At 47.4% G+C, this 12,191-nt stretch overlaps 1 protein-coding gene across 1 annotated transcript in view; it reads right to left on the bottom strand.

Annotated features, from left to right (window-relative positions):
• Positions 1-6,544: 6,544 nt before the first annotated feature.
• The window catches only part of CSNK2A1 (casein kinase 2 alpha 1), a 72,806-nt gene continuing 67,159 nt past the window's right edge, over positions 6,545-12,191 (bottom strand). The window contains 2 exon segments of the mRNA XM_062203974.1: positions 6,545-11,912; positions 11,914-11,990. Of these exon segments, the coding sequence (XP_062059958.1) occupies positions 11,856-11,912; positions 11,914-11,990 (134 nt within the window). The 3' untranslated portion in view covers positions 6,545-11,855.

Here is a 12,191-nt window from a genome sequence, read left to right as displayed (position 1 = left end):
GAAGAGAAAGAATCTTCCATCCAGTGGTTCACTCCCCAAATGGCTGCAACGGCTGGGCTGGGCCAGACTGAAGCCAGGAGCCAGGAATTTCTTCTGTGTTTCTTATGTAGGTGCAGGAGTCCAAGCACTTGGGCCATCTTCCACTGCTTTCCCAGGCCATCGCAGAGAGCTGGATTGGAAGTGGAGCAGCCAGAACTCCAACAGGTGCCCATATAGGATGCTGGTACTGCAGGCCACAATTTAACTGCACCACGGCGCTGGCCCCAGAATTTTATTTAAAAAAAAAAATTATTAATTTGAAAGGCAAAGTGACGAGGAGGGGACGAGTTGTGGACCGAGATCTGTCTGCTGGTTTACTCCCCAAATGGCTGCAACAGCTGGAGCTGGGCCAGACCAGGAGTCCAGAGCTCCACCAACTCCCAAACCAGCACTGTGATACAGGATGCTGTGTTGCAAACTCCGGCTTTACCCACTGCGCCACAATACAGACCTCCATACATTTTATTTTAAAAAAATCCCTTCACCCTCCTATCCCTCAATCACCTGCAGACAACTACTTATCTACATTTGGTCACTATAGATTGGTCTGCACGTTCAAGAATCCTATATGGATGGTCTGGCTTCTTCAGCATAAGTATTTTTATTATTTTTTAAAGATTTATTTATTTGAAAGGCAGAGTTACAGAAAGGCAGAGGCAGATAGAGAGGTCTTCCATCGGCTGGTTCACTCCCCAATTGGCCACAATGGCTGGAGCTGTGCTGATCCGAAGCCAGGAGCCAGGATCTTCTTCCAGGTTTCCTACCTGGGTGCAGGGGCCCAAGCACTTGGACCATCTCCCACTGCTTTCCCAGGCCATAGCAGAGAGCTGGGATCAGAAGAGCAGCCAGGACATGAACTGGTGCTCATATGGGATGCCGGTGCCACAGAGGCTTAACCTACCACTACACCACCGCACTGGCCCCAAGATACTACATTTTTAAAATTTATTTTTACTTACTTGAAAGGCAGAGAGAGGAAAAAGATCTTCCATCCATTGGTTCACTCCCCACATGCCTGTAACAACTGGGGCTGGGCTAGGCTGAAGCCAAGAGCCAAAGTTCCATCCTGCTCTCCCACATGGCTGGCAGTTAGTCAAGTTCTTGAGCCATTACCTGCTTCCTCCCAGGGCACACAGCAGCAGGAAGCTAGAGAGGAAGCAGAGGTGGGACTCCATCCCAGGTGCAGGTGTCCCAAGTGCTGGCTTAACCAGCTGTGCCACGTGTCTCCATGATTACACTTTTGGTCTTGCATGGGATCTACTTTTCCAGTTATGTCACCATGTTAGTAGTTATTTCAAATTCCTTACCATAAAGACGGCTCCAATTTGGATTTGGAGTGTGGTTCTAAGACTGCTTTCTCTTGGAATTGTGGCATCAGACATCTTGTGTGGGACTAGAGGCCAAGTTTTTTTTTTTTTTTTTGACAGGCAGAGTGGATAGTGAGAGAGAGAGACGAGAGAGACAGAGAGAAAGGTCTTCCTTTTTGCTGTTGGTTCACCCTCCAACGGCCGCTGCGGCTGGCTCATCGCGCTGATCCGAAGCCAGGAGCCAGGTGCTTCTCCTGGTCTCCCATGCGGGTGCAGGGCCCAAGCACTTGGGCCATCCTCCACTGCCTTCCTGGGCCATAGCAGAGAGTTGGCCTGGAAGAGGGGCAACCGGGACAGAATCCAGCGCCCCAACCGGGACTAGAACCCGGTGTGCTGGCACCGCAAGATGGAGGATTAGCCTGTTAAGCCACGGCGCCGGCGGAAAGGGTTTTTAATGTGTTGAAATGACCACTTTTCTTTCAGTGGGGCCTTTAGTGTGGGGTTTTGAGTTAATCTAAGAGCCTGGCTAGACTTGAGGTTTATTGGTTACTCCCAATGCACCACAAACTTTAAATTCATCTACTGACACCTTGGACTTAGGGTGCAGGCTGTGTGTTCCACCCTCAGCTTTCGGTCCAAATTTCGTGCTGTTTCAGACAGAATAGTCTTCCATGCTCTTGTCCCTCTCCTAGCAGTGCTGACTTAAGCTCAATGCTTGTTAGCTTAATGGTGCTCATGGGGGAAGCAGGGTGTTCCCCATAGTTCTGATTCTTGATCCTGGTAAGCACCGTGTCCCTTGTCTTGGGGTGTGCTCTTTAGTGCTCCAGCTCCTCTAGCTGGAGTTCTGGATCCAGGGTGTAATCCTTGCCTCTGCCCAGGGGCAGCTGTTTTTCCTGTATGATTCCTCCAGATCCAAGTGCCATAGAGGGGATGGTGTTTGGCTTTTGTATAGCAGCGAGAGGGGAAGAAGGGTCAGGAGAGGGCTGTGGTCTTAGAGCAGCGGCCACTCCTTACTTCTGGAGCATCAAGAGGCACCCAACCCCAGTGGGGTTCATGGAGAAAAACCCTGAAGAGGGTACAGACTCCTACAGTTTCTGGGGCCCATGCTCTCACCAGTGTCCACTTGTACAAGTCCACCAGGTAGCAAGTACTCTCATGTCTTCTCTTTGCCCCATGCTGGGCTCAGATCTGAAGCCAGTAGGGGCTGGCACTGTGGTATAGCATGGTAAGCTGCCACCAGTGCTGTTGGCATCCCATATGGGTACCAGTTCAAGACCCGACTGCTCCACTTCTGATCTAGCTCCTCGCTAATGAGCCCAGGAAAGCAGAAGATGGCCCAAGTGCTTGGGTCCCTGCACCCACGTGGCAGAGCTGGATGAAGCTCCAGGCTCCTGGCTTTGGCCTGGCACAGTCCCAGCCTTTGCAGCCATTTGGAAAGCGAACGAACAGATGGAAGATCTTTCTCTCTTTAATCCTGCTTTTCAAATAAATAAAGCTTAAAAATATCTGTAGCCAGCTGATGCCCTTTGACCTCAGCCAGCTCTCTAGAAGACGCTTTTCAGAAGAACTCTCTCCTCTCTTGACACGCCCACTTCTAAACCAGCTGACAGTCCCGACGCACACAGGAGCACAACACACTCCCGCCTGCCCTGTGCTGCCCCTAACCCAGGTTCTGGCACCAAAGGAAGACAACTGACACTAGGTGCAGCTGGGGAGCCTTGCAATGACTTCGAAGAGATTACCTTTGTGAAAGATTTCTTTGGGTGCAGGGTATGAGTCAGGAGGCGAGAGAGAGACAGGAAGGCATTAAGAAGGGATATCTGCTGTGATCATCCAGGCGAGAGGACAGTGGCTAGGATGAGGGATGTGGCAGCTGGAATGGTGGGAAGTGGATGCATTCAAGATAAATATCCATTTATTAAAATTTGGTTTATCAGAGTAATACATAAACAGTTTTAAAAGTGAATAATGTTATTAACAATAATTTTAAAAAGTCTCAAAATAACATGCATACAGTACTACTTGGTTTTTCATTTGTAAGCATTATTTTACTTCCCATGATGTAAGATGAGGGTTCAGTGCTCGTACACAGCTTATTCTGTTACCAACATTCCCACACACGTCCGCACTCCCCACCACTCACCCTCCCATTGTAACTATGCTGTGGTCTTGGATAGACCAGTAGTTACTGTCACCACTAGGCTATGTAAGGTTTAGTCACAGCTGAGTCAGCAGTATATTTAGCTTTCTCTCCTAATTTGCCTGCCATTCCCTGGAGCTCATAATTACTTTTGGGGTTTTAGTTTGCTTGGTTTTCCTTTAAACTTTTTAACATATGAGCTCTAACAAATACACTGAGAAGTGCCCAAACAGAAGCATACAGTTTAATACAGAGCAAACACACATGTAATCACCACCCCAAGAAACAGAACACTGCCAGGCCCCAGCAGCTTTCTGTGCACAGTGGGATTTTGTGTTGTTTCTGGCCGTGGAGACTCAATGCCTGGTTCTTGATTTCTGTTGCCTGACAACAGTAATTATCTCTGATAAATACATCTGTATGTAACCTGTATGTGTAACGTACAGATAGCCACCTAGAGTCCCCACCCTCAGGGATAACCAGCTAAGAGCTGATATAATCACACATACCTCCACAGCTGTTATACACGGGGCCTTCTGTGCCTAGTGAGATAGTACAGTTGATTGCATCACTGGTGTCAAAGTCTTCATTCTTCCATGGTAAGACCACAATACACATCCTTTGCCACACTCTCCTGATGCGGCACACCTGCCCACACATGTCGGGTCCTATGTGACTTGCTTTGGCCAGTGGGATGATAGCGCATGGGACACAGGAAAAGCTTCAAATGCGCTTATGTGATTTCATTTGGCCTCTTGCGCTCCAGCAACTGACCATGAAAAGATGGTGCTCTTGGTAGCTGCAGCTTCAGCATGGAACCCACAAGGAACTGCCCAGAGCAAACCTGAATCCAATTCGTGAAGAAGTGCCCATCCCCACTACACTGACCATCAACCCAAAACACAGCTGACAGGCTGCACTCAGCCCAGATGAGCTCAACTACGGCTGCCCCTGAGATCTGTGTGAGGGTAAGACCAGAGAGTGCGAGCAAAAGCGAGCACAAGTTTACATGCAATGACTGGCCAGAAAACTGCATGGCATTCCCGGCAGCGCAGCTGTGCGAAAGCAGCCCCGACAGCAGGACTGAGCCTTGATGCGGAGTTCTGGCTCCAGCTGGGCCCTCCAACTTGCTACAGCCAGGTCTCTCCCGAGCCTGCCCGGGCAGCGGCTGCCCTGACCATCGTCCCTTCTCTGACAGGGATCCCTAGTGGCACATTTCTCAACCTCACCCCTCATGGGCAGCTGCAGTTAGTCTCTGTTTCCTTCCAGTTCTTCCCCCTGCAGGCAGGACTGCTTCAGGTGCCCCACTCCTGTCCCCTCCAGGCCGCTTCCTACCTCCCTGGAGGCTCGTCCCTTTCCAGTCCTCATCTGCAAGGCCAGCAGTGACTTCCGACTCACCTCCAGGACGAGCCGCTTTCCTTCCTGCCACCTGGGAATTCCCGTTTCTTTCCGTGAACAGGCTACTGATTTACAAGTAAATGATCTACTTTGGTCAGCACCCCATGTATTTGGAGTAAGAGGTGGTGAGCTATGGGAGTCAGTTCAGTCTGTCAGGCTGACAAAACCTGAAATTTTTCTAGATGATTAAAAAAAACACAGTTGAAATTGTGTACACAATTTTCTCACTTTGCTGTTGAACAACATATATTTCCCATGGTCTTATTGTCCTTGTGTCTCATCTCTCAATCACCACTGTTTAGGCTTGTGGTCACAAACAATGTTTATGGAATTGAAGAGCACCTTACATAGAAATGGACGCTGGATGGATCAGTGGAGAGGAGTAAGCAAGGCAGTTGAGACAAATGCCTGGTGAATGGGCACAATGTTGCACAAGAGGGTGTGAAGCGCCAACGGTATGCAGGCTTCCTCATCCCTGGAGCTTCCTGGAGCTCCAGCAGTCCCCAGAGTCCTCCCTCTCCAGGCATGGTGCCAGTGGTTCCCCGTGGCTGAGACGGACTCACAGGCCGGCGCAGCAATGCGCTTCCCAGCCACCGCGGCCCCCTTCTATGCAGTAGAGGAGCCAAGATGACCGTGTTGACCCAGCTGACGCAAGAGAGAAGCTGAGTCAGAAACACTCAATCCCCTTAGCAACATCTCTGAGGAAGGGATTTTGCCATCCTCTAAGAACCCCTGTGTGGAGGTACCTAGTGAGGGGCTTCTCACGTTACAGTCACTAAGACTCTCTAATGATTATGGGAGGTGAGATAAATCCAGTTTGTAATTTGCTACAGTCAAAATTCTGGCTCTCAGGAGAGAAAAACAGACTAGTGGTTGAGAATACTTGCCTTCTACATCAGAGTGCCTGGGTTTGCAGCTCCAGCTCCCGACTTGCTCCTGCTATTGTATAACCTGGGAGGCAGTAGCGATAGCTCAGCTGTGTCCCTGCTACCCACCTGCGAGACCTAGATTGAGTTTCTAGCTCGGCTTCAACCCCAGTCTGGCCATGGCTAATGAAGGCATTTGGGGAGTGAATCAGCAGATGGGCACTCTCTGTCACTCCAATAAATAAACTTTAAAATTGCTTAAAAAAAAAATAAGGAACAAGAAAAAGAAGTTAAGAAAAATTCAAAGGAGACGGAATTACAGACTCTTAGAGGGGAAAATGGCAGAGGAAAAGGGCAATGCTGGCCTTTGCACCAATCAGAAACTTCACTAGCATCTGTTGAAAACCTGTGGTTTTGGCCGGCGCCGCGGCTCAATAGGCTAATCCTCCGCCTAGCGGCGCCGGCACACCGGGTTCTAGTCCCGGTCGGGGCACCGATCCTGTCCCGGTTGCCCCTCTTCCAGGCCAGCTCTCTGCTGTGGCCAGGGAGTGCAGTGGAGGATGGCCCAAGCCCTTGGGCCCTGCACCCCATGGGAGACCAGGATAAACACCTGGCTCCTGCCATCGTATCTGCGCGGTGCGCCGGCCGCAGCGCGTCTACCGCGGCGGCCATTGGAGGGTGAACCAACGGCAAAAGGAAGACCTTTCTCTCTGTCTCTCTCTCACTGTCCACTCTGCCTGTCAAAAATAAAAAAAAAAAAAAAAAAAAAAAAAAAAAGGAAACCTGTGGTTTTTTTCTCGTATAGACTTTACTGCCATCTGCTGGAAAACTGTCAAAATGCTCCAAATGCACGCTGCCGTGGCGTCCCTCTGGACACAACATCCTTCTACAGCATGTAATCTGTACGACTCAAAAGCAGAAACCAGTACTCGAGCCAATTCCACCACATGCCTTGCAACATCATCTAATCCGAACAACTGCAGAAAACTGACAGGTAAAGAAAATGTTAGGATATGTGGGGCAGGGTGGAAGAGAAGAGGACCTGGCCAGGAAAGGGCAAGTGGGGGCTTCATCTGTTGGTGATGGGGACTAACTCAGGCGGTAGGTTTATGGGTGTGTTACAGCTTTGTAACATGGTACCTGCCTAACATGTTTCTACTGGTAGTTGAAGCTACTTGTGAAGATTCAGAGAGGTTAAGTAACCGAGGCAGAAATGAGACAGAACACTGATCGAAGCAGAATCTCTGCAGCTCCGATAGGTTACCTCTCTGACGCGGTTAAACTGATCACAGACACACAGCTATAAAGGCTAAAAGAGTCCTCTTACATGTAAGACTGACTCAAAATCAGCGTATCTTGTGAGACACCCTCTATCTGTCCCACTTGGAGGATAGCCTAAATTTTCTAAGCAGAGATTTCAGCATTTCAATCTGCTAAACTGGCCAGGTATCTCCACAGAGCCTTCAGCCTCCTACCTATTCACCCAAGGTACATTAAACATTTTTTGTCATGTTAACTCAGTCTTGCCTAGGACTTATAATTACACCTGCAAACCTGAGGGCAAGGCTCTTGTGACCTTGCCACGGCTGTTTATGCAACACCACTTCTTGCACTCGTTGTGTGTCTGCAGGTGTAACTAGCAGAGAAGGTGGTGAGGGGAGTGGAGGCGAGAATCACTGTGTATTGAGTATTTATTTAGTACAGGCCAGGTTTGGTGCTACGCGTTTTCCTTGTGCTTCCCCACTGGAAGTCTTCTTCAACCCAGAGGGACAACGGGCCCGTGTCATAAAGCAAGAGGGGAGCCCAATAGTTCAGGTGTTATGAGGAAAAAGAAGGGGAGCAATGGTAGTGGGAAAGCAGCAAAGGGTGACCTGAGAAGGTGAAGTAGGAATTAGCATCAAGCTTTCCAGATCCATTTTCTGAGGAGGAAACAGAGGACTACACCTTGCTTTAAAGCCTTTGGAAAAGGCCCTGCGGAGACTGTCCCTCTAGCGTGCATGTCACCTACGCTCTGTCAGAGCTGAGGAAGAAGAAAATGCCAGCAGGGAAGTGTCGAGGACCAGTGACTGCTAAGCAGCTCCGCAGACCCAGTCATCATTCCGGGAGACAACTGGCTGGTGGAGACCTGTATGCAGTAGTGGCAAAACTGGCTTTTTAAAGAGATGCTCAAATTAGTTCTAATTATAACCGCATTTAACACACGTGACACAAAGATGAAATTTCAAGACTAAGAGGAAATTAAAATGCCCAAATCTCTCAACCAATCTCCAATCTGCATTACTACTTTATGTCTAGTAATTAGCCATATCCTAAATATCTATTTTATAAAATAGGTCACTATCTCTGACAATGATATTTCAATAAGTTAATCCTCCTGTCTCATGTATAAAATAGCAACATACATGTTAGAAGTTAAAGTCCATGTGAGTTGGATGGGCATTTCCAATACAAGATATTGTAAGATGGTTCCCTATATCTAAACCACACTTTTTAACCTCCTATGTTCTCAACACCAACACACTGGTGCCATAAAATAGTATACGGTGAACATTTAAGGGAAACTAGAAATATGGGACACCAGCATTTTCCTTGGTTTCACTATTTTACTGTGGTTAAATGAAGAATAAACAGTGATTTGAATCTATTCTGGTAGACTCTACTCACTTGGTGTTGATAAGGCAGTAAATGGTTTTCTTTCTTTTATTAACCCTTTTGCTGGTTTCAGCTGAAGCTGCCACATAGGTTCCCACAAGCTCCTTAGCACACCCTCAGGCCAGCCCAAAGACTCTGCAGGATGCCCTCAGGGCTGGGCTGTCTCCTGAGCTGACCTGCCATTCACTGAACAAGCTATCTCCATGGACCTTTTAGCTGCAGCACTAAACTTGCTAAAATAAAAGACCTCAGAGACATCTCATTCAGTCTCCCCATGCTGAAAAGGTTCTACTGTGCATTAACCACAGAACCAACGACTCATTCTCCATACCAAAGAGCCAGGAGAAGGAGGTTTATCAAGGCCCAACAAGTGCCAAGTACCTGACATTCACACTCAATCCAAAGGAAGCAGTCCCACTTTACAGATGAAATGCATTCAGAAGGTAAGTAATCCACCTCGGATGAAACCAATCGTTTCTAGCAGTAGTATGTTCCCTTCACTGTACGCTGATGCCAGCAACACCCAGACATCAATGCTCCTCAATCTTAATCCGTCCCACGTAACAGCTCCATCAACCCAACAGTGAAGTTGAACACAGGAGAACTAAGCGTCTATCACAAGCGGTGTCGGCTGGAGAAGCATATTGCTCAGGCTGCAGGGATATTTTATTTATTTCAATCTTTTTATTTAAAAAAAAAATTAAAGACCTTCATGGCACAACTTCTTCCCAGCACAGTTATGTTTTAGTTATACCAATTACAATACAATTACAACCAATAAATCAAGGGGAGGAGGGGGGCTTCTGACTTCAAACGCAAAAAAAAAAAAAAAAAAAAAAAAAAAAAAAAGAGCCACTTCAAACAAAGTTAGAGATGCTTTTAAAACCTTTCAGAGTAGTTGCCAACAAAACTGGTTTATACTGGCGCTGTTTCCTGCCATCTACGCAATGCAGACAAGTAGTGCTGAGAAGGAGCTCCCAATACAAGGCATACAGATGAGGTCATTTGCAGCAACACACAGTTGTTACTCTGTAAACCCTGGCCCCCACTCCCACCCCAGCTGGGTCATTTTCACTCTCCATGCTTCTGCAGGGACTCAAGTAGCATTTAAAAACGATTCTATTGAAAAGCTCCTGGGTGGCACTTCAGAGCCTCTGCACGCACTTGCAGTTTCTTGCAAGGACTGATGGGTGCGGAGGTCCAGCTGTCTGCAGCTCTCCACTTCAGCCTCAGCTACACCTAGATTTCTGAGCTCCAAGAGCAGGGTAAAGTCTGACGGATTTATAACCCTCCTCCCCATTTCAAAGGAAAGAATTCATTAGTCATAAGAGTTCTGTTCAAATCACAATCCAGTGCAAACATAATCACAAATTGCATCTCTGGCACATCTGGTGCTTTTAGCTTCTGCACAAGTTCAACATGGTCACCCTCACAGCATTCTAGGGCTTAAAAGGGTCAAGTACAATAAATATCCACTGCTCAGTGGCCACAAGGAAGAACTCACCCTGTCACACAGTCAGAATGTTTTCTCTGCAGCTTTCCCTACAGCTGAGTGCTGAGAAGCATCGGGAAAGGAGGCACTAGCTACCTCCAGGTTCACCATTATAGTCACTAAAGCCACCACCTTGATAAACTTACTGAAACCAAGATGGGTTACAAAGTTAGATAAATTCATTAAATTCAACTCCCCAAACAATTCTTTTTACCTGTGATGCCTAGGTGAGAAAGGCTTGTGAATCTATAATGGTAGAATAGGGAACTAAGATGTTAGGCCTTAAAATCTGTTGGAAGAGTTTTTCCTAGTCCCCAAAAGCAGCTACTGTAATGAAAATAGGAGAAAATACAGAGCTGATGGTTTTGCTATTGTGCTTAAAAAACTAGGCTTCCTCAGTGAAGCACCTGATAAACTTAGGTGGTTAGATTACAGTGGAAAGTCCACTTTATGCACACACACGCACACACACACACAGAGGCGACTTTTTCCATCCCCAATCCCTGCACTGCTGAGACACAAAATGGGTTTTTATGGCAAAGGATCCTTAATCCCCAGAGACGCTTTGGCTTGTGGTGCTTTTTTAAGGCCTCTCTGCCCTGCCCAGTACCATGGGTCAAACGAGGGGTGTATAAAAATGGGGGCTTTGGGAAGCCTCCACGGTACAGGGCCATAGGCCCCCCAGATGTGAACGTGAGACACCCACCCAGCGAGACCTTTACACAGGGAACTTAAATCTAACCTTGATAAATAAAACCAAACGTTTATTTACACCAAAGAATTCCAACACTGGATCTTTCACATATGAAGGACAAAGTATTATATATATACACACAGCAAGGGGTGGCAGGGCTGTAACAAGAGAGTTTATAGTTTTCCCACAATTACAGGTCTACCATTTCTGTTTCATTGGAGATAGTGGCTCTGCTCCCCCCTCTCAGATACATTTACAGGACCGAGGAGCAGTCTTCTCACTAGATGGCATGTGAGGGAAGGGGAAGGCAGGAGGAAAGGAAGGTAGAAAACTAAAGTGAAGCTCCATGTGGCCACATCTCCCATTTGCTCTCAGAGTTGCTAGCATGAGACCTATATAGAGAACGTCTGTCTCTTTTGTAAAAAGCAGTAAGTTATGCCCAGGAACTAACTGAATTCAAAATGGCCAAGTCAAAGAAAACTGACAAATAGATATATTTGCCTTCCCCCTCCTACCAGCTAGTGGAGCACAGTATGTTGGAGATGAAAGGAGAAGAGACTAAGGTAAGGAGCCTGGAAGGGAAGGATCACAATTTTGAACTAAACTAAAACGAAAATGATAACTGAGTTGGATTCAAGGTTAGGTCAATAAGACATGATTCATACTGAACAGAAGTGTATGGGATCTGTCTGCACTTTGGGTAGATTTGCCATCATCAGTACAGCCTCCACCAGTCAGCAGGATAACCCTGCAGAAGCACTTGTGGGGTCAAGAGGTCTAAAGGACTAGCAGTGCAGGGTTCTCCCTGCCTCCTTCCTTCCCGCCTCCCTCAAGAAGCTACATTTGTGTAATCTCTGGAGAAGAGCACGAGATATGACCCCCAAATCATGGGACAGTGGGGGAGCATTGGTGGGGACGGGAAGAAACCTCCACCCAAACGCAGCAGCCAGGAATGAGGCTGGTTCATCTTTGTTCTTTAGTAATGAGGAACTGAATTTGGGACGGGAAAAAAAAATTGTCTGTGAAATATTCCACCTGCAGGTAATTTTTCAGGGAATCCCCTGAGTTATGAAAAGTTCGAGTTAAAAAAGGAAGAAAAAAAAAGAAAAAAAGAAAATCAGCCTATTATATTTTTTTTTTATGACTGAACTACTATAAATCCACAAGCAACGGTTCAGACACGGTGCTTCTGAAAGTGTCTCACCCCTCCCCGCCAGGCGCAAGCTGCATCAAGGAGAGGGTGGACGTCCCCACCTCTGCTCCGGCATCAGGAGACAGATGGGGGATTACTGCTGAGCGCCAGCGGCAGCTGGAACTGGCATCCCCAGGGGGTTGGCAGCAGCAATCACTGGTGAGCCTGCCAGAGGTCCGAGAGGTGAAGGGGTTGGCACTGAAGAAATCCCTGGAAGAAAAGAGCTGACAGTGAGCCACAGACTCCAACCATAACAACCTCAGTTAGCAGCTTTTCAGAGTACTTATCCTAAAAGTAACACAATGACAATTCTTTCTTTATTGACCGCTTCCTCTCAGCCACATTTGCATACACACCTCAAGTCTAATCCTCACAAATTCAAGTTAAAACAACAAATCCTAATGAGTTTGG

The sequence above is a fragment of the Lepus europaeus genome, chromosome 10 (genome assembly GCF_033115175.1).
Source record: "Lepus europaeus isolate LE1 chromosome 10, mLepTim1.pri, whole genome shotgun sequence".
Taxonomy (NCBI): domain Eukaryota; kingdom Metazoa; phylum Chordata; class Mammalia; order Lagomorpha; family Leporidae; genus Lepus; species Lepus europaeus.
The sequence above is the reverse complement of the archived record's forward strand: the minus strand, read 5'-3'. Positions and strand labels throughout refer to the sequence as shown.